Source organism: Lycorma delicatula, chromosome 11, assembly GCF_047948215.1.
Source record: "Lycorma delicatula isolate Av1 chromosome 11, ASM4794821v1, whole genome shotgun sequence".
Taxonomy (NCBI): Eukaryota; Metazoa; Arthropoda; class Insecta; order Hemiptera; family Fulgoridae; genus Lycorma; species Lycorma delicatula.
Window position 1 is genome coordinate 78216747 of NC_134465.1, and position 26580 is coordinate 78243326.

Sequence of the window (26580 nt, forward strand, 5' to 3'; positions counted from 1 at the left end):
GAAGGCAAAAATTATAAATACTTTTAATAGATCAAATTATGACGATTCCAACGGTATACTTAGCTTCTTTGTGCACTGCCGCATTCAAAATCTATTTCCTAAAAATTGAAAATTGTACATTGTTATAAAAATAATAGCTGATTTGATACTTTTTCGTTTTACATCTTACAATTTTTTTCGCATTTTTTTCACATAAAAATTACTTAATATAACATGTTTTATACTAACAGTTAAAGTGTTCGCTAACCTTGACTAGTTTGTTAATACGTATAAAATGACTGGTATAAAATAGCATGTTAGTGTGTTTTCTCTGAAATTATTATAAAACTTGCTATATTAAGTAATTTTATGAGAAAAAATCTGATGTGACATCGCATTAAAGGTTTTCGCCCGGTCGGCGAAAAACTATAATTTGTAGAAATTTTTTTATTTAGATCGGCAAACAAGTTGAGAAATCCTATATTATTGCCTGCGCTGATGCTTTTTTTCGATCTAATCACTAGTACATCAAAATATTGAGATAAAGAAAAAATTTGTAAATAGTGCTGAAATTCTTTTAAATATTTTTAAAATTACTACTTTCATTAGAAATAGTTTATTTTTTCCTCGCCAAATTTTTTTTTAATTATGTTATTACTCGTACAATGTGATGGATTAGATAAAATGTTAAGTAATATAAAAATAAATTGGATGTAATTTTTTTTTTAAGTGCATTATGAACCACACAAACCTAAACTTTTGGATTTCATCATTTCGATGACTGAAATAGTTTTTCTCCTTATTTCAATTTAAAAAAAAAAAAACAGTTTATGAGATCCCCATTTATATTTCGTTCGCTGAATTTATCGTTTTTTTTTTTTTTGTGAGAACAATTTGTTTTTCGTGCACCGAAATGCTGTGAGGCCCAAATTTTCTCTCGCTTTTACTCTCCCGTCTAGATAGCGCTGTAGCAGAGCTATAACTGTAGAAGGGAAAGTACTGTAATCGGTCCAATTTTGGCATATGCGTTTATCACCGGATCTTGACGTTTTGACACCTAAGGAACCCAAAAAACCGGATGGAAATTTTTCCGAATTTTTCGTATGTGCGTGTTCGGTGTTGGCTTCTAAATCACCTTTTACCTCCAGACCTACTGGACCGATTTTGACCAAACTTGATCAGATTACTTCTATATATGGAGATTTGATGCCTTTTAATTTTCAACCTAAAGGTCGACGGAGTAAGGTTGACCTAAAGGTCAATATCTCGAGATTTCGCCTAATTCAGAACATATTTTTCTTAGGCACATTTTTTTTTAAATTAAAAAAATAACATTATTTGAAAAAATAGACTAATTTTTGCAAAAAAGCACCTCCACCCACAAAAATGCTCTAACTAGTGTCTAAGTGAGCGTACTGCGTCAATAGTACACCACAAGGAGCGCTAGATTCGCAATCCTCTATCTAACGATTTAAAAAATAACAATACATGGAAATAACATATTTGCAAAATCGCATCTCCATCCCAAAAAATGCTGTTGTAGTCGTCTGCTATGTTGTGACGTCACAGGTGAGGTGGTAGAATATATAAATGAATAATATTTAAAGTGTAAAAAAGTAACTCGGTCTGGCCGGGTGTCGAACTAGGTCGCCCGGTCGACTCTGTACCTGGAGCGTTAAGCCTCGCGGCTACACCAGTCTGCCGACCGTACAAGCGAATTTTGTTCTATTTAAGTTGTGAAATTACATTACATTAATTAGCGGCGATTGTCGGGGGGCTAGTACCGCCACACTCGCGCGAATTAAATACTGTATGCGCGCGCGTTTTATTTAAATCGTTGAATTAAATAAACGAAAAGATATTATATTTAAATAAAATATTAAATATTTTAAATTAAGTTGTATATGTAAGCCGTGCATCAGAAACAACCCACAGTTGTAGGATTTTCCCGTCAAGCGTTCCGGGACGCGTGACGGGAGAGTCCTACAGCTGTGTTTTCTGCTTTTTTTTCTATAACATTGATTTATATGTTTTTATTAGAGAGAGAGAAAAGTAAATGAATATGTTAAAATATATTTTTAGTAAAAACTAATAATTCTTTCACATCGGAATGGAAACTATAAGTAACACTGAATTCCAATCACTTTTACTAATTTTCATTAAATTTGTTAATTTACTTTTTTTGTTGCTGAATTGTGAAAAATATAACGATTAAATTCAAGTTGTTTTGTATAAATATTCTATATTCTATATTTATACAAATATTCCTGAAGATTATATATAAATTATAAAGTTTCCACAGAGAAAACAAGTATCGTGCATTTTTACTGGATGACGTGTAAATAATAAATTTTTACTTCCTTATACGAAGTAAAGGAAGTATTGTAATCGCGAAAAATTTCGGTTTTCAGATTTCAACAGAAATATCCATTTTGACCATTGACCATCCCTGAATCCATTTTGACTAGTTTCGGCGTGACGTCTGTACGTACGTATCTCTCACAACTCAAAAAGATTAATCGTAAGATGTTGAAATGTTGGATTTAGGACTGTTGTAACATATAGTTGTCCGTCCACCTTTCCTTTTGATTGCAATCGACTGGAGCAAAAGTGTCCAAAAAAGTCAAAAATCCAAGAACATTTGGATTCTGGACTTTTTCTTAACTGTAGTAATAAGCACACATCGAGAGCTTTTCAACGATATATCATAAGCGGTATTAATTTCATCGGTTCCAGAGTTATAGCCGAATGAAATTTTGATTAATGAAATATTTTGATCTTAGAAGAGGAAGGAACATCGGTTCTAATCAGACTTCATCTCTTTTTTAACTTTTTTTTTAATTTAAATATATTGATTTATTAATAATTATTAGCCACCGATTGTAAAAAAGTTTTACGATAAATAATAATAATTAAATAGAAATAAAGAAAAATATGCAAAAAATATCAGAAATTATTAATAAAATAAAATTTCAAGTGCTTTTCATTTCAAATAAATGTGTAAATGTAATTTAATGGTGACGTACATGGAAGTCGCGTAGTGTCCACATCAGATTTTTTTAGAGAACATTTTTTATGCGTGTTGCACATAATACGTTTAAATATTTATTTATACATTTTTTTCCTATAAAAATTACGTTAAGTTATGTAACAAGCTTTACACCATGAAAAAATGTATTTCGTTAATATTAGTTTGTTAGGAATTTTTTTAAAAATTTGAATAGAAACATTTACTCTCACCTTCTTGATAACAGAAATTTATCGTGGGGGATTATTTATTTGTTATATATAAATGTAACTTTGATACAAATTTACGCCTATTCCTATTGTTATCAGGTGTAAAATATAGGTAGTATATTTTGTTAATAGAACTTTCACAAGCGAATGAAATAATAACTGTTTTTTCCAACAATTTATCTGCGGTTAGTTAGTGAGACGCGCTCAATTTTTGCGTTGAACAAGAAAATTTAAATCGATATACTTCGTAAAATATCTTTAAATAATATTTATTTGAATTATTATATACATTTTAATTATATTACTTATTTTAATTATACAATTGTCTTAACAGGTCAGTATGGACAAATTTCAATATTTAATTTTAGTAAAATCAATAAATAAAATAGTTGTAATTAAAATAAAGAAAAATGACTTTTTCAGTAGCATTTTTTATCGTGCGGTGTATATATAGAATTTTATTTATTACTATAAACATATATATATAATTTTAATTATCGTCTTACTGTACATTTGTCATAAGAATTTCCTACATGTTTCGCCGCATCGATGTATCAGCATCATCAGAGAATGATAATATCCACAATTACATTTCATTAATCTTGCACACAAAAAACACATACCGTCACATTACTGTGTTATATATTAATGTATACATTTACAAGAAGCAAACAAGCAAATCGCCGTGTTATCCGGTCTAAGTTTAGGGCTGAATCGATTAAAAATTTATTAATCCTTTTTCTTTTATTTCGGATGCGAAAAACATGTTACCATATTTAAAATATATTCGTTCTCTTATGAGTTTTGAACCGAGCGATTTTTTATTTTTTAAACTTTCCCACGCATTCATTTTTAGGCACTGCCTATCTTATCTTCATACATTTATCAATTACAATATATTCGTGTCCGATGTTCAAGATACGATATTATTTCTCTGGATGATTCGGTCTTATAGCAATTCTGTGTTGTTTGTACATATTTTTAAAATTTATTGTTTGGCCAATGTTTTTATATTCTAGACACGATTCGCCGCGAGTCATTTTGTACATACCAGAACCATTGTATTTATGTTTTCCATCGATATTTGTGTTAATTATCGTTTTAAAATTATTACTTATTTTCTGTGCTCTTTGTGTTCCGGATTCTTTTAGTTAATAAATTTATGATTTTATAAATTTCAGGCTCTATACGGTTAAATAAAATAAATGTTTTGTCCCTTATGTTATTATTCTGCGAACTCGATTGTTTATGTTTACGTATACGTAATTGATTATTCATTTTTATTTATATATTTGCATATACTTTATTTACGCTACAATATTTGGACGATAACCGTTAATCGCGGCTACTTGCTTTATGTATTATGTTCAAACTCAAAATTTTCTTGGCTTATTGGTAATTTCAATGTTCTATTAAGCAAAAATCTTCAGGCCGACAATTTGTTACTTTTCAGATGATTTGATTTATTATGTATTACAAAATCTGTGTAACGTATTAAAAATCTGTTAAACGTAAAGCCAGAAAAATATGCAATCCTCTGCCGGCTTTTTATATAGTATATATTTCTACGCGCATTATTTTGAAGGAAAAACCACTTAACGCATATATACGCTATATATTTGGTTTGCTTGGCATTTCTCCCGCCACCAGCCGATTCGGTCGCCCTAAAGCATAAGAGCCTCGAAACGGTTTAGCGACCGGTGTCCTAATATCTCTTTCAGCTTACCTAACAGCGTAAGCGGACTAAGCGCGGTGCCATACACCACCGGCTTACGTGTCCCAACCGCTCGCTTGTCATATATTTACTAATAAAAATATCTCAACTAATAAAAATATATAAATGACATCCATAAATTGAAAATTACTTCGTCTAGACAGCAATTTGCTGCCACGCCTAGGTCGCTGAATGCCAACAGGTACCTGTCCACCGTTTTACAGCGCTTGTAGCCATAATTGGCTAGCGGTCAGCCGTACTCAGGGTTAGCTTCCCACAGCAGTCTTTCTCTTAAGAGAAAGCAAAAAGCTCCTACAGCTCCTAAAGCTCTCTTAAGAGCTTAAGCAGTCTTTCTCTTAAGTAAACCACCGATGTCGTTTGACCAAAGCAACCGCATCAAGGAATTCCCACACGGTCCGACAATGCGACTCTCGCCCCATACGCTATATATACAAAAGACGGTTTGAAAGCACTAAGATTTAAAGTATGGCAGAACAGTAATTACGTATTAAGTATTTAATTTATTAATTAAAGTAGCAGTAATTCGTGTATGATACATGTTAACGTACTTTTCTTTTGGTATATAATTGTTACTGACCCGTTGGAATAAGTGTTATTAATTTGAAAACGAGTGACATTTATAATATAAAAACGAATAGCAAGTACTGCTCAGTTTCACGTCCCCTTTATTAATGATAAATAAACTACGTAACTCTTTTCTTCTTACTTATGTAAAGCATATAAATTTGTTAATCTAATTGAATTCAACAGGTGTTTTATATTATACATTTTGTCAAACAGTACAAGATGTTAAACTAATTATTAATACATTAATTGTAATACTTTTTAAAAATAAATATTGTACATGTGCACCATTTTTAAACTTAACAGCGTGAGATAAGTTACTAACGGTATAATATTTAGATAAGTGAAAATGAATCTTAATGTGTTATAAATTAAATATATCACACTAACAAGGACTTAATTTAAAAGATATTAATGATTCAGCGGTATAAGTTTTGAACAATGGAACGTACATTTAGGCACAGTTATTCGAACAAACTACAAAATAAAGGAAACTATTATTAGTATGCATGTATTTATTAAATTGCTACCAAGAGTGTACTACCAACACATCACTTGGCGGATGGAAGTTCATTGAACAACGCCTACGTTGCAGCGCTCCAGATGAAAAACCTGGCGATGAATTGCGTAACATTTTGTAAAAAAAATTTTAACGGGTTGTGGTTTGAGGTATCGGGAGTTTCAGGTAGTGGGTTAACATCGGAAGGGCATTAAGTTTAACTTTATTGTTTAATAAAATACATTTTCAGCGTTAAAAATTTTAAATTTCGAATCTTTTTTTTAATTTTTGGGGCTTAATTTTCTGGGGGAAGCCCCTGGTAAAATTAATTTTTAAGAAAGTAATCCCTAATTGATGATAATCTATTTAAAAAAAGAACTTTTGAAAATTAAAAAATACAACCGCAATTTTAAATAAATAAAGTTGTAATTTTCTAGGAAGAGGGTAAACATTTTTGACTAATTCTTTTTTTAAATAATACTAAAGAATAAGAGCTATCAAAGAATTAACATTTTTACATTTTAAATGCAATAGGTAACTTTTCAGATGGATTTAAACCCAATTTCACATAAATTTAATTCCAACCCACCGGGTAGGTATAGCGGTTAACTCGTTATCGCAAATCAGCTGATTTTGAAGTCGAGAGTTCTAAGGTTAAAATCCTAGCAAAGGCAAGAATAAATTTTTTACGGATTTGAATATTAGGTACTGGATACCAGTGTTCTTTGGTGATTGGGATTCAATTAACTACACATTTCAGGAACGGTCGACCTGAGACTGTACAAGACTACACTTCATTTACACTCATACACATCATCCTCTGAAATAATACCTTATGATGGTTCCGGAGACTAAATATAAAAAAATGGATTTAAATTTAAAATAAATTTTTAAACGATTTAAAAAATTATTTTTTGTTAATAAAGATAGCGGATATCTACTAGTACTAATATCGGTTTGAAGGCCTATCGATATAAAAAGTATAAATTCAAAAAACACAATTAATTCTCTGAAGCAAAATACGGCTAAAAAAATAAAAATATATAAAGTTATTTTTTTGAGAGGTGGTTGAATATTAAATAAAGATTTTTGATAATTTGTAATCTCGATAGAATAAACTTCAACTTCTGTAAGAACAATTTTTGCTGCCCCAGCAAAAATTTGAAATTTTATTTTGACTAAAACATCCCCACCCCTTTTTCCATTTTTTGCAAAAATTTAATACATTCTTTTCCTCCAAAGGTAGTAGTAGTGTCTACCAAGTTTGAAGAAAATCGGTCCACGGAGAAGAGTTATAAAATGAAATACAGACCAAGGTTCATACGTACGTACATATTGTGCGTCAAATGTCCATCTGACAAAAAAATATTTTTTGGACTTGAATAATCGGAATAAAATTTTTTTTCGCACATTATTTATAGTTTATTTAAATTAAATTTTGTGTTTAAAAAATATTTTTTTAAATATTTCTTTAAGGCACAAAACTAAACAAAACCATTTTTTCGATTCTTTTTCGACCATCTATATTCTTTCTGTAAGAGTTATAGCCGATGTAGCAGCATACATTACTTTAGCCGAGGGAGTAAAGTTAACCTTTTTATCACAAAATCCTTCTTTTATACAAAAGTATTTTAAAAAATATAAAGGAAATCTAAGGCCTTGAAAGCTTGAGGTCCATATATTACTCAGTTCAATTTACTGAATCGCTCCAAATTAGCAGCGAAGGGAAAGTTACACGATATTGTTTTGTTGTTATCTCTCATTCTCATTCTTCAACTATAAGACAGTTGTGTGTTATAGTTGAAGTCATACGATCGTTGTAATTCAATATTGTCACTTCTACGTTTTGATGAAAGCCTGTTCTACAGTCCAGGTCGCAGTTTATACGAAAAGGATAGTACACCGTTCCCTGCTTGATGGCACACACAATTAATTCCTTGCGCAGTTTTTATGAAATGTTCAATTACAAAACTCAGAAAGCGTAAACACATAGATGCGTAGTAGTTTGATTAGTGGTGTGTGAAACAGTGAAACACAGTTAATACGACGGTAAGTCAATTATTATCAGCGATGTAGTTATACATTTTATCGCAATACAAATAGCAAACTTACATGTACATCATATTTCAACGTAGTCCCCTTGCTTTTTAACGCACTTCGTCCATCGTTGCACAAGCTTCCTGATGCCCTCATAAAAGAAGGTTTTCGGTTGAGCTGCGAGCCAGGAATGCACCGCTTCTTTCACTGTTTCGTCCGAGGTAAATCGACGGCCACTTAATGTCTCTTTGAGTGGACCAAACAAGCGGTAGTCAAGAAGGGGATAGATCAGTACTATACGGAGGATGAGCCGGTACTTCAAAGTTGAGTTTCTGGAGCGTTTCAGCAGTGTGGGTAGCAGTATGTGGACGGGCATTGTCGTGCAACAACAGAACACCTTTCGACAGCAGTCCTCGGCGTTTGCTTCGTATTGCAGGCTTCAGCTTGGCAGTAAGCATCTCACTGTAGCGCGCACTGTTTATTATCGTGCCCCTTTCCTCATAATGTTCCAGTACTGAGCCTTGTAAGTCCCAAAAAACCGTAAGCATCAGTTTTCCTGCGGACGGTTGGGTCTTGAACTTTTTTTGCAGGGCGAATTTGGATGTTTCCATTCCATACTCTGCCGTTTACTTTCCGGCTCGTAATAATGGATCCGTGTTTCGTCACCGGTGATGATTCTGTCTAAGAATATGTTCGTTACCGCAGCATTCCAAATGTTTTTGGCAGATGTCCAAGCGCGTTTGTTTATGCGACTGTGTGAATTGTTTTGGGACCCGTCTTGCACAGACTTTATGAATCCCAAGTCTCTTGTGGATGATTTCGTAGGCAGAACCGTGACTAATTTGCAGACGATGTGCCGCTTCATCGATAGTTACTCGTCCGTCTAAGAAAACCATGTTAGTGCACGCTCAATGTTTTCCTTATTTGTGGCGGTAAACGGTCGTCCGGCTTCTTCGTCGTGCGTAACACTTGTGCGACCGTTTTTGAATTTTTTAATCCATTTGTAGACACTCCGTTGCGGCAACACACTGTTCCCGTACTGTACCGAAAGTCTTTGATGAATTTCGGCCCCTGATACACCTTCCGATCACAAAAAAAAATCGCTGAACGTCGCTCTTCTTTGGTCCAAACAGAAAGCGGAGCAGCAATGGTTAACGGCAGGGCGGCGATAATGGAACTAACCTTTACATTAAAGGTTAAATTGCGGATAATAATTGACTTACCCTCGTAGTATAGTCGTGGAATTAGTGTTCTGTTATAACAAGTCGTCGAAGTTAGCAAGAAATTTATTCCTAATCCTGTGCGTCTACTGAGTTTTCTAAACTTTGACGACTAATACGTAAATCTAATTTCACATATCTAAACACATTCAAATCCCATAATCTTATGTTATTAATAAAAGCTATTATATTTTCAGGTAAACATTACCTAAAAGATACAATGGAATTCTCTTGGATGATAACTGCTTTCCTTGGATTCGTGTTGATTTATCTTATCTACTGGTACTTATTGAAAAAACTAAGTTTCTGGCAAGAAAGGGGTGTACCGTGCGTAGATTCTGTACCGTTTATAGGAAGCATCGGCGATGTAATACGCGGGAAAAAGAATTATATACAATTAGTAGCGGATTTCCATAAGCGATTTAAAAATGAAAAATATTTTGGTATGTATATGTTACAGTCACCTGTTTTAGTAATTCGTGATCCCGACCTAATAACTCAGTTTTTAGTGAAAGATTTTTCCTATTTTCAAGATAGAAACGTCGATGTCGATGAAACGATCGATGTAATGAGCGCCGGGTTAGTTAATCTTACCGGAAATAAATGGAGAATTCTAAGACATAAGATGACGCCGGCTTTTACTTCAGGAAAAATGAAATTGATGTTTAAAGATGTCAAGGATTGTTGCGATGAAGCAGTTCTTGTTCTGAAAGGAATGAGAGGTGAAGACGTCGAACTCAGAAGTTTTTTGTTTAAAGTTGTCATAAATATCGTCGGTATTATCGCATTCGGTATAAAGGTAAATGCGTTTAATATTAACGGTGAAAAAGAAAACGCGTTCTTAGAAAACAGTAAGAATTTTTTAAAACCAAATCTTATGTTACACATTAAAGCCGTTGTCGCTTTAGTAAATCCAAAGATTCGGGATTTTTTTAAATACAGATTAGTAGACGATAGAATAAATAATTTTTTTCCTAAATTAACCAAAGATTTAATGGATTATCGAGAAAGGACCGGAGAAAAAAGAAATGATTTTCTTCAAACGTTATTGGATCACAAACACAAAGAATTAGAATTGGCAAAAGAAACTTCCGTTAACGGTCAGATAACTCAAACTTCCGATACCGATGTACACGATGGAGGAGAACCGGAAGATCGAGAGCTTTTAGATCATTTGAAGAACATAAAATACAATCAGACTTCCGCCGGTAAGTATCTTATCTTATAAATCTATAAAACGTAGAATAATTTAAAAAAAAAATACATTTACAAATTTCGTAAAACATATATAAAAAGAATAATAATTTTACTTGAGAATTATTTTAAGTTTTAAAAAAATTTTTCAATACGAATTGTTTAAAAAATATTTAAAAAAGGCTTAATCTATTTTATCTCTTGCATAACGCTTATAAAAATGACGTCTAATACTTAAACGCATAACTTTATTCATTTTATAAATAGTTTTTTCTGTTTATTTATAATATCAGCAAAACTCTTTTGTTTTGTTTTTAGTCAAAATTAAAAGTAATTTTTTTTTTTAATCAAAAGTATTGCAGTATAATATCTATACTATTATATATAATGAGGAAGGTTGTTGTTTGTTCGGGATAAATAGGTTTTTAGATATATTTCATCTTGAAAGAAATATGTAGTAGTGAAGATTTGCCGAACGAGGCACAAACTTAAATGAATTGAATTAATGAACGGTGAGTTTATCACTGTGCAAGCTCAATCGATCGAATGAATAATATTACGAGTACATTATAATAGAATTAAATTTACATTAAATAGAATAATGTTAAATAAATTTAAAAAGTTTTTCTATAACAATAATGGGCTTCCCGTGGGGACTGCGTGTAAGGCTAGGATGGTGAAGAATGCGAGCACCTCGTGGGAGGCTAGACCAATCATCACCATCAACTGACAACAAACGGGGTGCCTCTGGGGCGCTATTTTGGGTGGTGCAATGGGGTTCTCTTATAATATATCTGCAAACAATCGTCTGATTTTCGAAATTCAACCGGGGTATTTGTTACTGCTTACTTCAGGTTTCTATAAAGCCTAAATACTATAATTATTATTTATCAGCATTATTCTTAACAACGTAAAGTGCGGGGGTCCAGGGAGCGGTGCCCTCTGAGTAGACGTGAATGGTGACCGAAGCAAGGTCCGGTTTCCAGGGCGCTGCTCCCCTGGCGAATTGAGAATGGCGAGCATAGCGAACTCTACAGCCACGGGGTAGGCCCCTGATTTGGCTCCGGGATTTTCCTGGGCTGACCTGAGCTCCGACGGTTCAGCTTCTGGTTAGACGGGCCGGCTACTATGTTATAACATTTGTTCTAATGTTAAAAGAAAGGGCAGCTTGAAGCTACTACTTCAGTAACTTCAGTAACTTGGAATGCGCTCCTGTAAGAAAACTAATATTTTTTTTTATGAAAGAGTGGGCATCAACATCTATGGTTTTTAGCCCGGGGGAAATCAGAAGCGTGTGGAAAGACGCCATCCCTAACGGATATTCAAATCCGGGACCTCCATGCGAAATGCTGAGACGCTCCCTACTCAGCCACGGAGACGGCAACTAAGATGCTATTTATTTTATTAATGTGATTTTGTAAACCGAAATATAATTTTTCAATAATTATGCAAAATTTCAATTTTCATAGCTTTTTAATTAGCGTTAATAAATGTAGTGTAGTTAGAAACACTGATTATTTTAATAATTTCTTTACTACTCTTATATTAACTCGCTCTTGACTATGTGCGTGAGATTCATGCTACGGAACCTTCCAGTTGAATTTTGAAGCGGTTTCGCTTTTCCAGTCTCTCTGAAATTTTGTACTCAGGGGTGCTCCTGATAACACATTTTAGCAACACTTTCAAGTCGCTAAGATGCCCGTAAGTTGTTAAGTCGCTAAGTAAAAAATACGCCCGTTGAACTTGTGCGACCTCGTTTACACGCATTTTTCTTAGCGAAAGAAATTTTCTTATTGAAAGGTAAGCTAGCCTGTTTCGGTAAGTTTGGATCTAAAATTCGCACACGTTTGAAATACATAATTCTACCAAATTGTAGGGCTCTAAGTACTGTAACAACCGACTGAAGCTAAATTGTAACACGCTAATAGTTTTATAAACAAGTGATATATATATTAGGGCCCATACAAGCGAGCCGCGGCGCCCTTTTTCAATTAACATTTTTGACTACTACTAATTTTTGAATGACTACTCGGTAACAGATAAAAATAAATAAACTTTATTAACTTTAAATTAATAATTATAAATATCTTGATTCAATTAGTTATGAAGCTTTTACAATATTTCGCGGCGCCCCTGTGAAGAGGCCGCCGCTCCCCGGGGCGCCGCGGCGCACAGTTTGGGAATCACTGTATTAGGGTACACAGTTGTTATTAGAAATTCTGTACAGTAGCGACCGAAGTTTTGGGAAAATTTAGCACTTTTTAACCAGATTCGAATTTTTGAATGAAAGTCACAAATATCTTGAAAACGGTCGGTCCTAGCGCTCTGGAAAATGTTTTCGACCCCCCTCAATTATTTCAAGCGCACCCGGTACTTCACGATGAAGTGCCGGATTAATGTGAAAAAATTAGCGAAAACAAAATTTTTAATTTGAAACCACGACTTTCACATAATTTTACATATCACCGTGAAAGCTTGTTGTCAAATCCATTCTGAGTACCGTCCTAAAATTATTTTTTAACTTTTAGTGCGTTTAATTTGAGTGGTGTTTTAAAAATCTTTTTTACATAATTTTTAATAATAAATAAATTAATAACGAATATTATTAATTAATTACTTTTTATATTAATTTTTCTTTTTTTCAATTAGTATTTTCAGACTATATCATAGCATCTCAAACATTTCTTTTTATATCTGCTGGTAGCGATACAACGGCATCTATTATCAGTTTCGCGTTGCATGAATTAGCCTCTAATAAAGATATTCAACGGAGACTACAAAATGAAATCGATTCGGTGTTATCAAACCAAGAGTTAACTTACGATGCTCTCAAGAAGATGACGTACATGGATCAAATTATATATGGTATTAGTTAAATTAAGTAATTTCTAGTTTATCTTTATAATATATGTAATTTTATCGAAAATATCCAGAAAGTAGACTCTTCCTATTTTTTTAATGAGTTCAGAAAAAGGAGGAAGGCCAGGATTTCAATTCCTTTAATGTATTAATTATATGATAATATCATATAATATGTAAAGGGTGATATTTAAGTACGGAAACTGCTTTTTACTGCATATCTGAAAGGTATTGGAAGCCGGAAGAAATGGGGTTCCGTAGTTAAAAAAATCTCCGTTACGATGGGATTTTAATTTTTGTCCGACATATTGAATCAAACTTAATTTTTCTAAATAGAAAGCGGGACATATTTCGATTTAAAATTTTACAAGAAAAACAATGGTGAAACCCGTTTTTCCGTTAATACCTTCGTTATAGAGTTATAAATATTCAAAGTTGCATTGACGGAAAAATCGTGTTCACAATAGAACGAGTTAAAACGCGCTGCTTGAACAATTTTATTGCATTTTCCATTCATAATGCATACGATGTTAAACAGTGTAACAATATCGATAATAATAAAGATTAAGTAATAATTAATAACACAACTGCAAATTAAACGACTATATCGACTGATATTAATTTTTTAAAATTGTTTTCGATCGTAAATTACTAATGAAATAAAATTTGAAAGCATACCGTTCTGCAATAAGCGTTCAAAATGCTTCCCCTCTACAGCTTGACAATGTGCTAACCTCGAGTAATATCCGTTTATAACTTGTATCGTGTTTGGTGGTACACGAGCAGATTCGTCAATTATTCTTCTTTTCTATTCGTCAATGTCTATAGATTTTTTTTTAACCTTATGTTACCCAAAAGAAAGCAATCCAGAAAAGAGGTCTGGGGATCTGGATGACCGTTGTATTCCTCTACGACCTATCCAGCGATTTGGAAATTGCTTATTTAAAATTTACCGCGCCTTGGTGCCCCGACTTGTTGAAACCATTCGTTATTATTTAATTCTTGTCCAACATTTTCCCGGATATTTGGAAAAACCCTATCGGCTAAAAAGTTACAATAAGCATTTCCTGTGAGATACCGATCAAAAATTTAAGTCCCTACAATACAATGACTAAAGATTCTCGCCCAAACGTTCCCTTTCTGAAAGCGCTGTGTATGAGCCTCGAACATTCATCTGCGATTATTATCGCTCCAATCTCGACAGTTATGCTTATTCGCGTGGCCAGTAAACATAAAAGTCGCTTCATCATCAGTAAATATTATTGAATTAGAGAAATTTGCGTCTACGTCTAATTTTTTGCATTATATCATAATATTCAACTCGGCGGTCAAAATCATCTTCCGAAAGTTCTTGTACCGGGTGTAGCTTATAAGGGTGAAGAAATTTATTTGTTTTAAGCATTTTTTGATCAGAAAAATAACTGCTGTCATGTTCGACAACAGCTTTCCGAATCGATGAATGAGGGTCTTCAACAAAGATGTGCGATACATCTAATGACTTTGCATCGGTTGTGACAATTCTCGCCTAGCGATGCGAGGACGATTCTTTGCAGTACCGGTTTCTTCAAATCGCTGTACTGTATTGATCGCAGTCGATTTACTTATCGATTCTCTGTTTCAAAATCTATTATTAAATAAATTACAACCTCTTGTAAAGGCCGAACGTCTTCACCGTACCCGTCAACTTCCGGTTTCACTTAAATTGTTATTTGAAGATTTAATATTTAACGAATGAACGAGGAAACTGATAATAAAACTTTCATCAAAAAAACAAATTTGAACCGCTACGCCCACAGTTAATATTTACTAGCAGTATCAAAGTTTACCATTACAAGTATGTCGAAGTATAAAGATGAAATGAGAAGTTAATAAGTCATGTGTTTCAACAAAATACAACAAAACCGCATTGTTGTAAATTAGCAGCTGATTTATTCAACTAAGTTTGTAATACACTTCAATATAACTATTACCAGATGATTTGTTGCATTTACGATAAATAACAAATATCAGCTGATATTAGCACTGGAAGTTAATGTCTATTTAAAAAAATAATATCAGTTGATATAGCCGTTTACTTTGTTGTGTTGTTTATTATTACTTATTCTTTATTATTATCGATATAGTAGCGTTGTTTAAATTTCGTTATTCTACGCATAATGAGTGTAAAATGCAATAAAATTGTTCATGCCAAGCATTTGCACGAACAATGTTATCGCATTATAACTGCTTATAACTCGATAACGAAGGTATTAATAGAAAAATGGGTTTCACCATTGTTTTTCTCGTAAAATTTTAAATCGAAATCATGTTCATATGAACTCAGGCCACCCAGGAACTTAGAGGTCAAGGGGAAAATTGGCCACTCACAAACGGCGAGTCGATGCGGAAAGAACGCATTGTCGGACGTGTGGAAGTTCCTTGATGCGGTTGCTTTGTTCAACCGACATCAGTAGTTTACTATTGATGTTTCTTTACTAGTCGATATATGTTTTAGTAGTCGACGTGGTTCAGTAGCCGTTTGTGACACAGACATTCAGTCTTATGCTTTAGGGCGACCGAATCGGATGATTGCGGGAGAAATAACAAGCAAACCAATATGTCCACCTTGCTATTTAAAAAAAAATTAAGTTTGATTCAATATGGCAGATCCAAGATGGCGAAAAAAAATTAGAAACCCACCGTAATGAAAATTTTTTTTAACTTTGTAGAACCCCATCCCTTTCTGCCTCCAAGTACCTTTCAGGTAGGCAATCTGTTCCATACTTAAGTATCATTCTGTACATTTAAGATATTAATATTTATAATATATTATATAATTTAATTATAAGTATGTAATTTAATATTATATGTATTGGAGAAAAATGTAAAAATATAATAACATGTGGACTGTATCGTCATATTCATGCACGTATATTAATAGGTTCTATTTCATCCCCGCCGGGTTTGTAAATTTTAAGTAATAAATGAAGAAACAAACAGAAAAAATATATTAACACTGAATAATTACTTTAAAAAGTTTGCATCATGTTGAAGCTAGCAACCATGAATAACTAAAAATGTTATGAAAAAACAGACGTTTCCTTTTATTTTTTATTTGGATGCAAAACCACTTATTTATTTCACTAAATTGACAGTGGCGCTATCTCCAACAATATCTTTAATGTACAATTTCTTTATGAGTATTTTCAAAACGCAATCGTCATATATAAATTCGAATGATTCGTAATTAGTTTTTTGCAGGAAAATCTTACACGGTGTTCTTGTTCTAAGTTTTTCCAGTTAATTTAACGTGAATAATTTGAAGATATTTTTCATTTTTATTTTGTCATCGTAATAGAATTGAATTAAATTTATTCATCCTAATACAGGATTATTAAAAATTATCTTTTCGCAAATACACTTTAATAACTCACGTTTAATAACGCTCAGATACATGAATAGTAAGGGAAACATAAAACGTTTTGTTTTACATTTAGTTCACAATCATATGTGTTCAACGTGAACTCCCTGTATCACGCGACACATATCGAGACTGTAGTCCAGTACCAGCCATACACATTGTAACATCGGACGAAGCTAATGGAATGGCCTTTGCGGTTCGAACACGAAGATCCTGGGTAATAGGTGTAACGGTGGCCGATACCTCTGTTTTTTGACAAAATCCCAAACGAAAAGGTCTTAGGGTGGTACGGTCAGGGAGGAACGTGAAAGCCAAGGGAAACGTTCACTATCGTCACGGCCAGCAGACTCAGTCCATCTCTTTGGTATTTGCTTATTCAGTTCACGTCTAATATCTAAGTGGAAACGAGAAGAATCAATAAAATAAACATTTATTTCTCGAATGAAATAGTCATTTTTACTTCCTTGTAGGAAATAAAGGAAGTATTGTGATCAGGAAAAATTTCGATTTTCAAATTTCAACGGAAATATCAATTTTGAACATCCCCGAATCCATTTTGATTAGTTCGGACGTGACGTTTGTACGTACGTACGTATTTCGCACAACTCAAAAAGTCATAGGATGTTGAAAATTTGGATTTAGGACTGTTGTACCATTTAGTTATGCACCTTCCCTTTTGATTGCAATCGACCAAACCAAAAGTTAACCTTTTTAACCAAAAGTTTAAATATCCAAAAAAAGCACAAAATCCAAATATTTTTGGATTTTGTATTTTTTTTTAACTGCAGTAATAAGCCCTCATTGAGAGCTTTTCAACGATATATCATAAGTGGTACTTATTTTCATCGGTTTTAGAGTTATAGCCAAATGAAATTTTAATTAATGAAATATTTGGATCTTACAAGGGGAAGGCACATCGGTTCGCAACAGACTTAATCTCCTTTTTTTAAGTTTATTTTTTTAATTTAAATATATTATTTATTAATAATGTGTATGTGTAATGTAATAGTCGTACAAGGAAGTCATGTGGTGTCCACGTCAGATTTTTTTCGAACAATTTAAAATTTAACTGAATTAAATTTTAATTAAAACAACAGATAAATATAATCATAGAATACAAAAAGGAAATATGAAATTATGATGTAACAGAGTTCACATGAAACCAAGTTGTAAAAAAAGATAATTTTCCTAATCGTCATTGAAAATAAATTGATAATTATTTCTATTATAATTTAGATGAAAGGGGATGGATTGATAAAGATTAGCTGTCTTTTAGTAGTTGTGAAATTCGATAGATAATATCTGAAATTAATATAAATAATAATTATTCCTCTTTACATTATAAATACCATCACGTGGTAATTCAAATTCATTACTGTAGTTATAAAAAAAAAGTTAATTACACTCGGAAGATACAGTTATCTTACAGTCGTGACATTGAAATCCTTAAATATTAAGCCATCCGAATACGTTCTTGGTTTATTTAGTATTATTTTTATAATTAGTTTTTGCAATTATAATTACTCGTGGTACTCCAAACGAGAGTGAAATGCTCCATCCCGTATTATCAAATCTTATTGCAGAACAGATTGTTTAAAAGCGTAATAAACTAATTTTAAAACCGGAATGCTTTTAAATCCTTTTAAATTTTAAATCCTTATTTTGTAAAATTTATAAGATATGTACTTTAATTTTTTACATAAACAGTTTATTTTGAAGATTCCGTTTCAGGTTTTCATCTATTTAATAATGACATTTAATTATTTCATTAATCTTTACGTCGCTGAAAATATAATCATATTCTATGAAATAATTGTGACATTTTTAGAATTATTTTCATAGAAAAGTCAAGGAAATTAATTAAAAAACCCAGGTTAAATATATCCCCATTTATAGTAGCCTTAGCTCACGCTCGGTTGTAGTATCTTTACGTCATCCTATCTTTAATTATTATAAAGACGCAGATCTTATTCATACAGCTTGGGCAAATCATCCAGGAGTGGGTAGATTAATAAAGCTAATCTATTTTACTTACAGAAAAAGTTGTACTTGATAACTTCAGATTGGATTAACCGATTTTTATGAAATTTTGTACTATGAATTTTGATAACGGGTCACGATGCCGTTTAATTATATTTAAATTTGGGGAAGATATCTCCCCAAAACGTAAAAACACATGTAAGTTTCCAAACATCCCCAAATGATATAAGGTATAAAATAACACATTAAAAAAAATAAAAGGCCTAAAAAAATCCACCTAGTTTAAAATGTGGGACTTAATAAAAATAATAAGAAATTGAATGCAAAAGACAAATGAAAACAAATGCTGTTAAAAATAAGAAAGACTCTGTAGAATGCAGGAATGTATATTATTATTTAAGTTTTTTAAGTATTTTTTTTTGTATTTTCTCTCAAAATGCTTTGAATATCATTATACGAAATTTGTTTAGAAAATAAGCGAACCTTTATTTTTGTAATCTTTATTATTAATTTTAGAGAAAATTGACCCCTTGGCCCCTTCAAAGTACCCCCCTCCACTGTTCACACACTTTTTCCAGCGGTATTTCCACTTCGCGAAGCAGTCCAAGAAATGGCCTTTAAGGTCTTTGACGAATTTGCTTTAATATCATCAATAGTCTCAAAACGGCATCCTTTCATCGCTGATTTTAATTTCAGAAATAAGAAAAAATCATAAGGAGCCAGGTCTGGCGAGTAGAGAGGCTGAGAGAGGGCAGTCATCTGATTTTAGGCTCATACTGACGAATCCACAAAGCGCTGAGTGTGCGGGCGTATCGTCATGGAAAAGGGACCGTGAGTTGCCTCGCCACAACTCCGGTCTGTTTTTGCGAATTACTTCACGTAACCGTTGTAAAACGCCTTGATAATATGCACGGTTTACGGTTTCACCACGAGGCAAGAATTCAAAATGTACGATTCCATTAAAATCGAAAAAACAGAGAGCATCAGTTGGACATCGGATCGAGACTGACGTGATTTTTTGGGGCGTGGAGATCCTTTGCCGATCGATTGTGATGATTGAACTTTTTGTCAATGTCGTAGCCGTAAACCCGGCTTTCGTCCCCCGTTATGATTCTTTGCATGAATGTTTCATCGACTTGTTCTAGAAGTTGTCGGCAAACGACCACTCGATGTTCTTTCCGCTGTTCGGTCATCAAACGAGGAACAAACCTTGCTGCGACTCGATGCATGTTCAGTTTTTTAGTAAAAAGATCACAGCATGATCTGATCGAGATGCTAACCCCTTCTGTAAGTTCTCCGACAATCGATCGCTGATTTGCACGCTCAGATCGTTGATTTTCTGAACGCAGTTGTCAAGTGTCGGGCTCGCTAATAGGTTCCTCAAGATGTAATTAAGAGTGCGTATGTATGCCTGACGCCCTACCGACTAAACCTAATATCTCACCATCCTCCTCTCCCGGGGCCGGTCCAGCAATTAAACAGTTCTCAGCTCCGGTAGGTGCCTTTGAACTCAGGGGTTCAGGAGTCCCCGTGCTTCTTCGTCACCGCCCATCCACGCCAGCACGGACAAACTGCGGCTTCGCAGAAGGCTGTCCTTCCCCCCTCGCTCGCAGGTCAAGCTCTTTTTCTGGCTCTTGGCTAGTTAGCTATCAGTGCAAAGCACTAATACCCCCTTCTCCTGCCCTCTACATCCTTACATCGAAGAACAGTCGTGGCGAATTCGTCGAAAGCCCTCCAGTTGCTGGGGGAGTTTAGGTTTTGTGACACGGGGTCCTCTGGTCGAAGATCAACAATACCGGCTTGCGTACCCTGGACTCTCTGGACAGTAGAACAGGGTGTGTTCCGCTGTGTCTTAAGCCTGGAAGAAAATGCACGTGGGGGAGTCGCGCCTGCCAGTCCTATGCAGGAAGACTCGAAATTCCCATTCCGCGTGAATAGCTGTGCAATTTGGAAATTCACATTTCCACGTCCTCTGTTGATCCAGATCTCAATGTCTGCGATAAGTTTTCTAGTCCATTCTGAGCATCCGCCAGCTATACATCTGTCCCTCCAATTACTGATATAGTTAACTCTCGTCTCGGACTTATCCCTGTCTTTGAGCCCGCTCATTAATCTGCAAGTTTACAGGAGGGACGGCCGCCAGAACGCTTGCCGCGTCGTACGAGACCGTCCTGTACGCTGATTTTATACCCAGTAGGTATCTCCTGTGAACCCTCTGCAGCCTCGTTAAGTCTCTCTGTACTCTAACTGCCGTACCCTAAACCGGGGCCGCGTACAGCAGGCCAGAAGTGATTGTCGACATGATAACCCTGCGCTTAGAAGCCCTTGGTGCGACTTTGGAGGACATTAATCGATTCAGTATTACTGAATGAATGAATAAATAAATAAATCTTTATTTCCCTTGTACAAAATATGGCGTAAAAGAAATTACAATATATAATTAGGAAACTTAATACCTGCAAAGGATAACCTGTGCGCAGGTGAGCCACTTTATATAATATTTAAAAATGGAATATAAAAATCGAAACTATTTTTAAAATAAATAGAAGTTCTTACATAAATAAGTAAAAGATCAAACAAAAACTTAATTGTTAAAGATTGAGACCGATTAAAATTTAAACTTATTATCTTAGAAAAACGACAAAAGAATAAAACAAAAATTGAACATAATACTACAACAAATGAACACCTATACATTAAAATTCAATAAATTGTTTCTATGCAAGTACACATTATACTGTATTGACTTTTTCTACGAAACCATTATTGCCTGATTTTTTTACTTTTTTTTTAATTGATCCCCTTTGTGATTTAAAATTTACTTCTCGAAATAACGCGGTTAACTTATAATGCGGGTATCACGTAAGTCCCCCGATAACCGCGTTATAGCGAGGTTAGACTTTATATAAACGATGCTTTTGACGTAAAGGTGTCTCATTGTTAACACGTTAAATTCCTGGAATAGGTCAGCTGTAGGGTAAATTCTGGGCCAATTTAAGGCTGCTTTTATGTTCTTTTAAGTGTTTTTGAAGCAGATAAGCTTTATTAACGTGCACGTTTTTCACCCCATCCCATGAACATATTTTACTGCAATATCGGTTGCGCATACGAAAAATATATGTCTAGCGATGCTGTTATGTACTAAATTAAAGATAAGAGTTTTTATATTGTTTAGTGTTTTTTTTCTTTTTTTGACTTCCCCCAACAAACACGTACTTCCATCATTTTTTTATAATTTTAGGAGCATTTTTTCAATTTTTTTTTTATCATTATTTCCTTAGAACCTTTTAATATATAATGGTAAATTAATGAATATATTTTACTGTTTTGTTACTTCCTCCCCAAGGAAGCATGAATGAAACATGTATTCACCGGTGAAGCCCGAGAGCTCTGCAATTTAAATTAAAACAGTTATTTTATTAGAATTACATGTTTTTTTTTAAATGTATTTATTCTTATTTCACAGAGGTATTGCGTCAAAGACCAGGTAGTGGAGTCTTAACAAGAGTATGTACCCAAGATTATAAAATGCCAGGAACAGATTTAGTGATTCCTAAAGGATGTGTGATTAATATATCTTTATTAGCTTTACACATGGATCCGGAATACTTCCCTGACCCAGAAAAGTTTAATCCTGATAGATTCAAGAATATGGATGAAATACCAAAAAATATTTTCTATCCGTTCGGAGCCGGCCCAAGAATTTGTATCGGTAAAGGTTACAAATTTAATTAAATAGTTTAATTTATTTTGTAATGGTAATTTTGTTAATAGTAATGTATTAACTCGAGGCTTATTGCCCAATTTCAGCCGGTTTTTTTTTTGCGAAAAATATCATGCCTGCCCAGGAGTCAAATACGAAACCGCCGGATGGAAGACAAAGATGCTAATATCTGCCACGAAGATAGACGAAGAAATATATACATATATATATGCATATATACACAAGGGATATCTGTAAAGTAAAGATCGCTGGGAAATTTCTCTACTTAAGGTTGGCGAACCTGTGTCGTTCACGGCCACGCTAGTAATGTACACACTGCATTGTTATCTCTAAATTGTCGCGTTATAGTATCATTGATTACGAATGAGTTATTACGTTATAAAATGAATAGGAAAATCGATGTTGCCGCCGACATTGAAATGCATGGAGTTAAACGTTTTTTAAACCATCAAAAGTTTAAGCCGGCTGAAATTCGTAGGCAGTCGGTTGCTGTGTACGGTGACAATGTAATTCATTACATTGTCACACATTGAAAGAAACGTCCAAAAATCTTGTAAAATGGTGTGAAAGAAATTACAGAAATAATGTGTACGATGAAGAACGTTCGGGAAGGCCCTTGATAATCACCGAGGACTTGTTGAAAGGCGTCGATGAAATCATAAAATATCATCGCTCAACGATTTCCGACCTGGCCCTTCTTTTTCCTGAAGTTTCAAGAGCTGTTACACTGGTAAACATAATTATTGTTTCCTAACATGCGATACGTGATTTTAATCTGTTTTTTGATGCTAAAGAAGGAATATGAACTAAGAATCTTTCTATCACCCGAAAGATTTTTAAATTTTAATTAAAGGATTTTTTTTCATTTTTCAACGAATAGTTAGTATTTTAACCTCCTATATTGTATTTTGTTAGTTCATTTTTTATTGTTTAACTGTGTTAACATAATTTGTAAGCTATAAATAAATAATACTAAACAAAGAATTTAATCATATCATAGTTACATATTATGACGCCTTATTTAATACTAAAGAGTGAGCCTTCGTGGACAAGATTAATCACGTCTGTGCACGTCAAAACATGCAGCAGAAAGCACAGCTGTGTTGTATGTATTAAGCACGAATGAATTAATTTTTCTTCAGTCTTATTGCTGTTTTAAGCTTGTTAGTAGTGCAATGTCATAATGCCTTGAAATTGTGTAAATGATGCGGATGCCTTTTGTTATGTATGCGGTGAGTTTACCGTAAAATCAAATAGAAAAAGCATTACAACTTTAATTGAAAAAGCATATCGTTTGTACTTTCAGTGTAAAGTTGGTGATCATGATGAGACTTTGGGCTCCTCATACAGTATGCACTAATTGTTATGTATATTTAAGAGGATGACTGAAAGGTACACAGAAGGCTTTCCCGTTTGGTGTACCTACGGTTTGGCGTGAACCAAAGGATCATGTAACCGATTGTTACTTTTGTTTAACAAGTGTGACTGGAATTTCTAAAAAATCTAAACGTACTGTAAAATATCCTTCATTGCGATCTGCAATCTATCCCGTACCTCACAGTGAAATTATTCCAGTTCCTGAGCCACCTGTGAATGTGGTGATTCACAGGTGATTTAATGTGGTGATTCTTCATCACTGCTTTCGAAAGCAGTGATGAAGAATCAGGCAGAACTGAAGAAGACAACAATGATTTTGATTTTGGCTTATCTTCCTATAAGCCGCATCTTATATCAAGGTAAATTAAATGACTCGGTTAGGGATTTAAATTTATCAAAAAATCAAGTTGAACTGTTAGGATCAAGACTACAAGGTTGGAATCTACTTTTAAAAAATAAAAACTTTCGGGCTTTCGAAGCCGACAAAAAAAACTTTCTCAGTATTTTATCGACGAAAATAATTTGGTTTATTACACAAACATTGATAATTTTATGTTGCACTTACGACAAGTTCATAAACCTAAGGACTGGTGCCTTTTCGTAGACTCGTCCAAGTATAGTTTAAAACTGGTTCTGCTACGTAACGGTAACAAATATTCTTCGACACCAATCCGTAATTTATTCTTCGATAAATTACGGTGTTAGTTTAAAAGAAACATACGCTGTGAAGAAAGGTCTTCTTGAAAAAATAAATACCAAGTACATCTGTTTTCTTTGCGAATGGGACAGCCGAGCTAGCGATAACATTATGTTACCAAAGAGTAGAAGAAACGAGACAACATAAGTCGAAATGGCAAAATTATTATTCACGATCCATTACTTGAACTGAAAAAAATATTTTTATCCCTTCTCCATATCAAGCAAATACTAATGAAAAATTTTGTAAAAGCAATGAAGAAGTCCCGGACTTTTGTACATCAGGCAGAAATTTCCGAATGTTAGTGAAGGAAAAAAGAAGGAAATAATTTTTGGTCCTCATATAAGAGAGTTGGTAATTAAGTAGTTATACGTAAGGGTAAAATTTCTTGCTACTAGTATTTAAACGCTGTTATTATCAATAAAGATACAAAAATGAATGAAGAATTGCACAAGGATAACGAAAAGACAGTAGGAGAAAGAAAGTAATTAATTTTAACAGCAATGTAATTAATTATAATCTACTGCCAAAATGCTATTTCCTAACTAAAATAAGTATATATACACACGAAAAGTTATCTCTAAAGTAAAAACCGTTTCATTGTAAAAAATGTATTCTGAACATATTTCTGGAATATATATATATAGCCAAATATTTGAACGAAATTTCATATTTTTGGTTAACAGGTTTGTGAGATATAAGGCAAAATATGTTAAGAAATAATGTTGAATATCGTTCCACCGCTAAATCCGATGGACTAAAAACTTTGGAATTTTAAATAATTTAATAAGTTTACTTTCAGCGTTTTAAAGCTCAAATTTCTTCAACCATTATACAAAAATCCAAAATAGCGAAAACTACTACTCTTCTTTTTTAATTTTTTCTAATGCCATTAATTGCTTTTATATAGAAATTTTTGGTGTCATTTCCGAAGAATTTTGTTGACCCAGTTCGAATATATTAACCAAAATATAGAACAACATACGTAAATACTTTTTTTTGATTAAGGGGATCGTGAAACTATTTACCAAAATTCATACATTTTGTCCGATAGCTATACTTTCTCTTTGCAGCTAGCTACTTTACTGCAACAGATATAGATCCGGGAAATTAAAAATAGTTGAATTTATAAAATAAGGTTACAATTATGCTAATCGTGTTTTATTTTTGTTTTTTATAGCGATGAGATTGGCGATGTTGCAAATGAAGGTATTCTTAGCTACTTTACTTTCATCATACGATTTAATTTTAAGTGAGAAAACGCAATTACCAATTAAAATAAGTAGTCAATCTCTAACACAACATGTTGTTGGTGGTTTATGGGTGCGATTTGAACCTAGGGAAATACGCTAATAGGATAATACGTATTTGATAATGAAATTTTAATAATCGAATATTTTAATCATTAGTTAAAAAATATTTTCACAATAATATAAATTTAAAGTTTTTATTAATTGCAATATAAGAAAATTTGTAAAGCTATTTCTTAAGATAATAATCTTTTGTATTTCTTATGAAGCAATAAATTGTATTCTAATTATAACTTTCAAATGATTTTTTTTTAATTATTATTATTATTATTATTATTATTATATCGATTTGGAGGAATCGGTTCTGGGTTTACAGAAGATAATTACTGCAGCGATTGATAAACATGTTCCTGCATTTCGTCCTAAGTCAACCAAATTTCCTCCTTGGTTCAATAGGAACATTGTTAATCTTCTCAAGAGGAAGAAGGCTGCTCATCGCAGGTTTAAATCTTCTGGTCTGTCGGATGATTATTTCTTGTTTTCTCGGCTGCGTAGAGATGTTAAGTATGCGATAGCGGATGCCAGAGTGGTTTGGGCTCGGAAGTGTGAATCTGACCTTTGTTTTAATCCGAGGAATTTTTGGAAGTATATTTCTCGACAGAAGTCTAACTATGTAAGGACTCCGGCCCCTACTGTCGATGGGCGGACTATTTCTGATCCTCGGTTGAGTTGTCAGCATTTTGGTGAATTTTTTCAATCAGTATACCAGGACTTTCCTACGCAGACTACGTCTGGTGGCGCCTGTATCAACAACCAGCGGATTCTTGA

General features: G+C 33.5%; 1 protein-coding gene across 20 annotated transcripts in view; it reads left to right on the plus strand.

Annotated features, from left to right (window-relative positions):
• The window catches only part of LOC142332121 (putative cytochrome P450 6a14), a 622045-nt gene extending 595992 nt beyond the window's left edge, over positions 1 to 26053 (plus strand). For 18 of the 20 annotated variants that reach the window (XM_075378376.1, XM_075378360.1, XM_075378361.1 and 15 more), the window contains 4 exons: positions 9469 to 10479; positions 13115 to 13330; positions 22171 to 22416; positions 25683 to 26053. In XM_075378376.1, the coding sequence (XP_075234491.1) occupies positions 9492 to 10479; positions 13115 to 13330; positions 22171 to 22416; positions 25683 to 25855 (1623 nt within the window). In that variant the 5' untranslated portion in view covers positions 9469 to 9491 and the 3' untranslated portion in view covers positions 25856 to 26053. Of the gene's footprint in view, positions 1 to 3313; positions 3551 to 9468; positions 10480 to 13114; positions 13331 to 22170; positions 22417 to 25682 lie in introns of those variants that run through there. The other 2 variants (XM_075378377.1, XM_075378378.1) reach the window with 2 other exon arrangements.
• Positions 26054 to 26580: the final 527 nt, after the last annotated feature.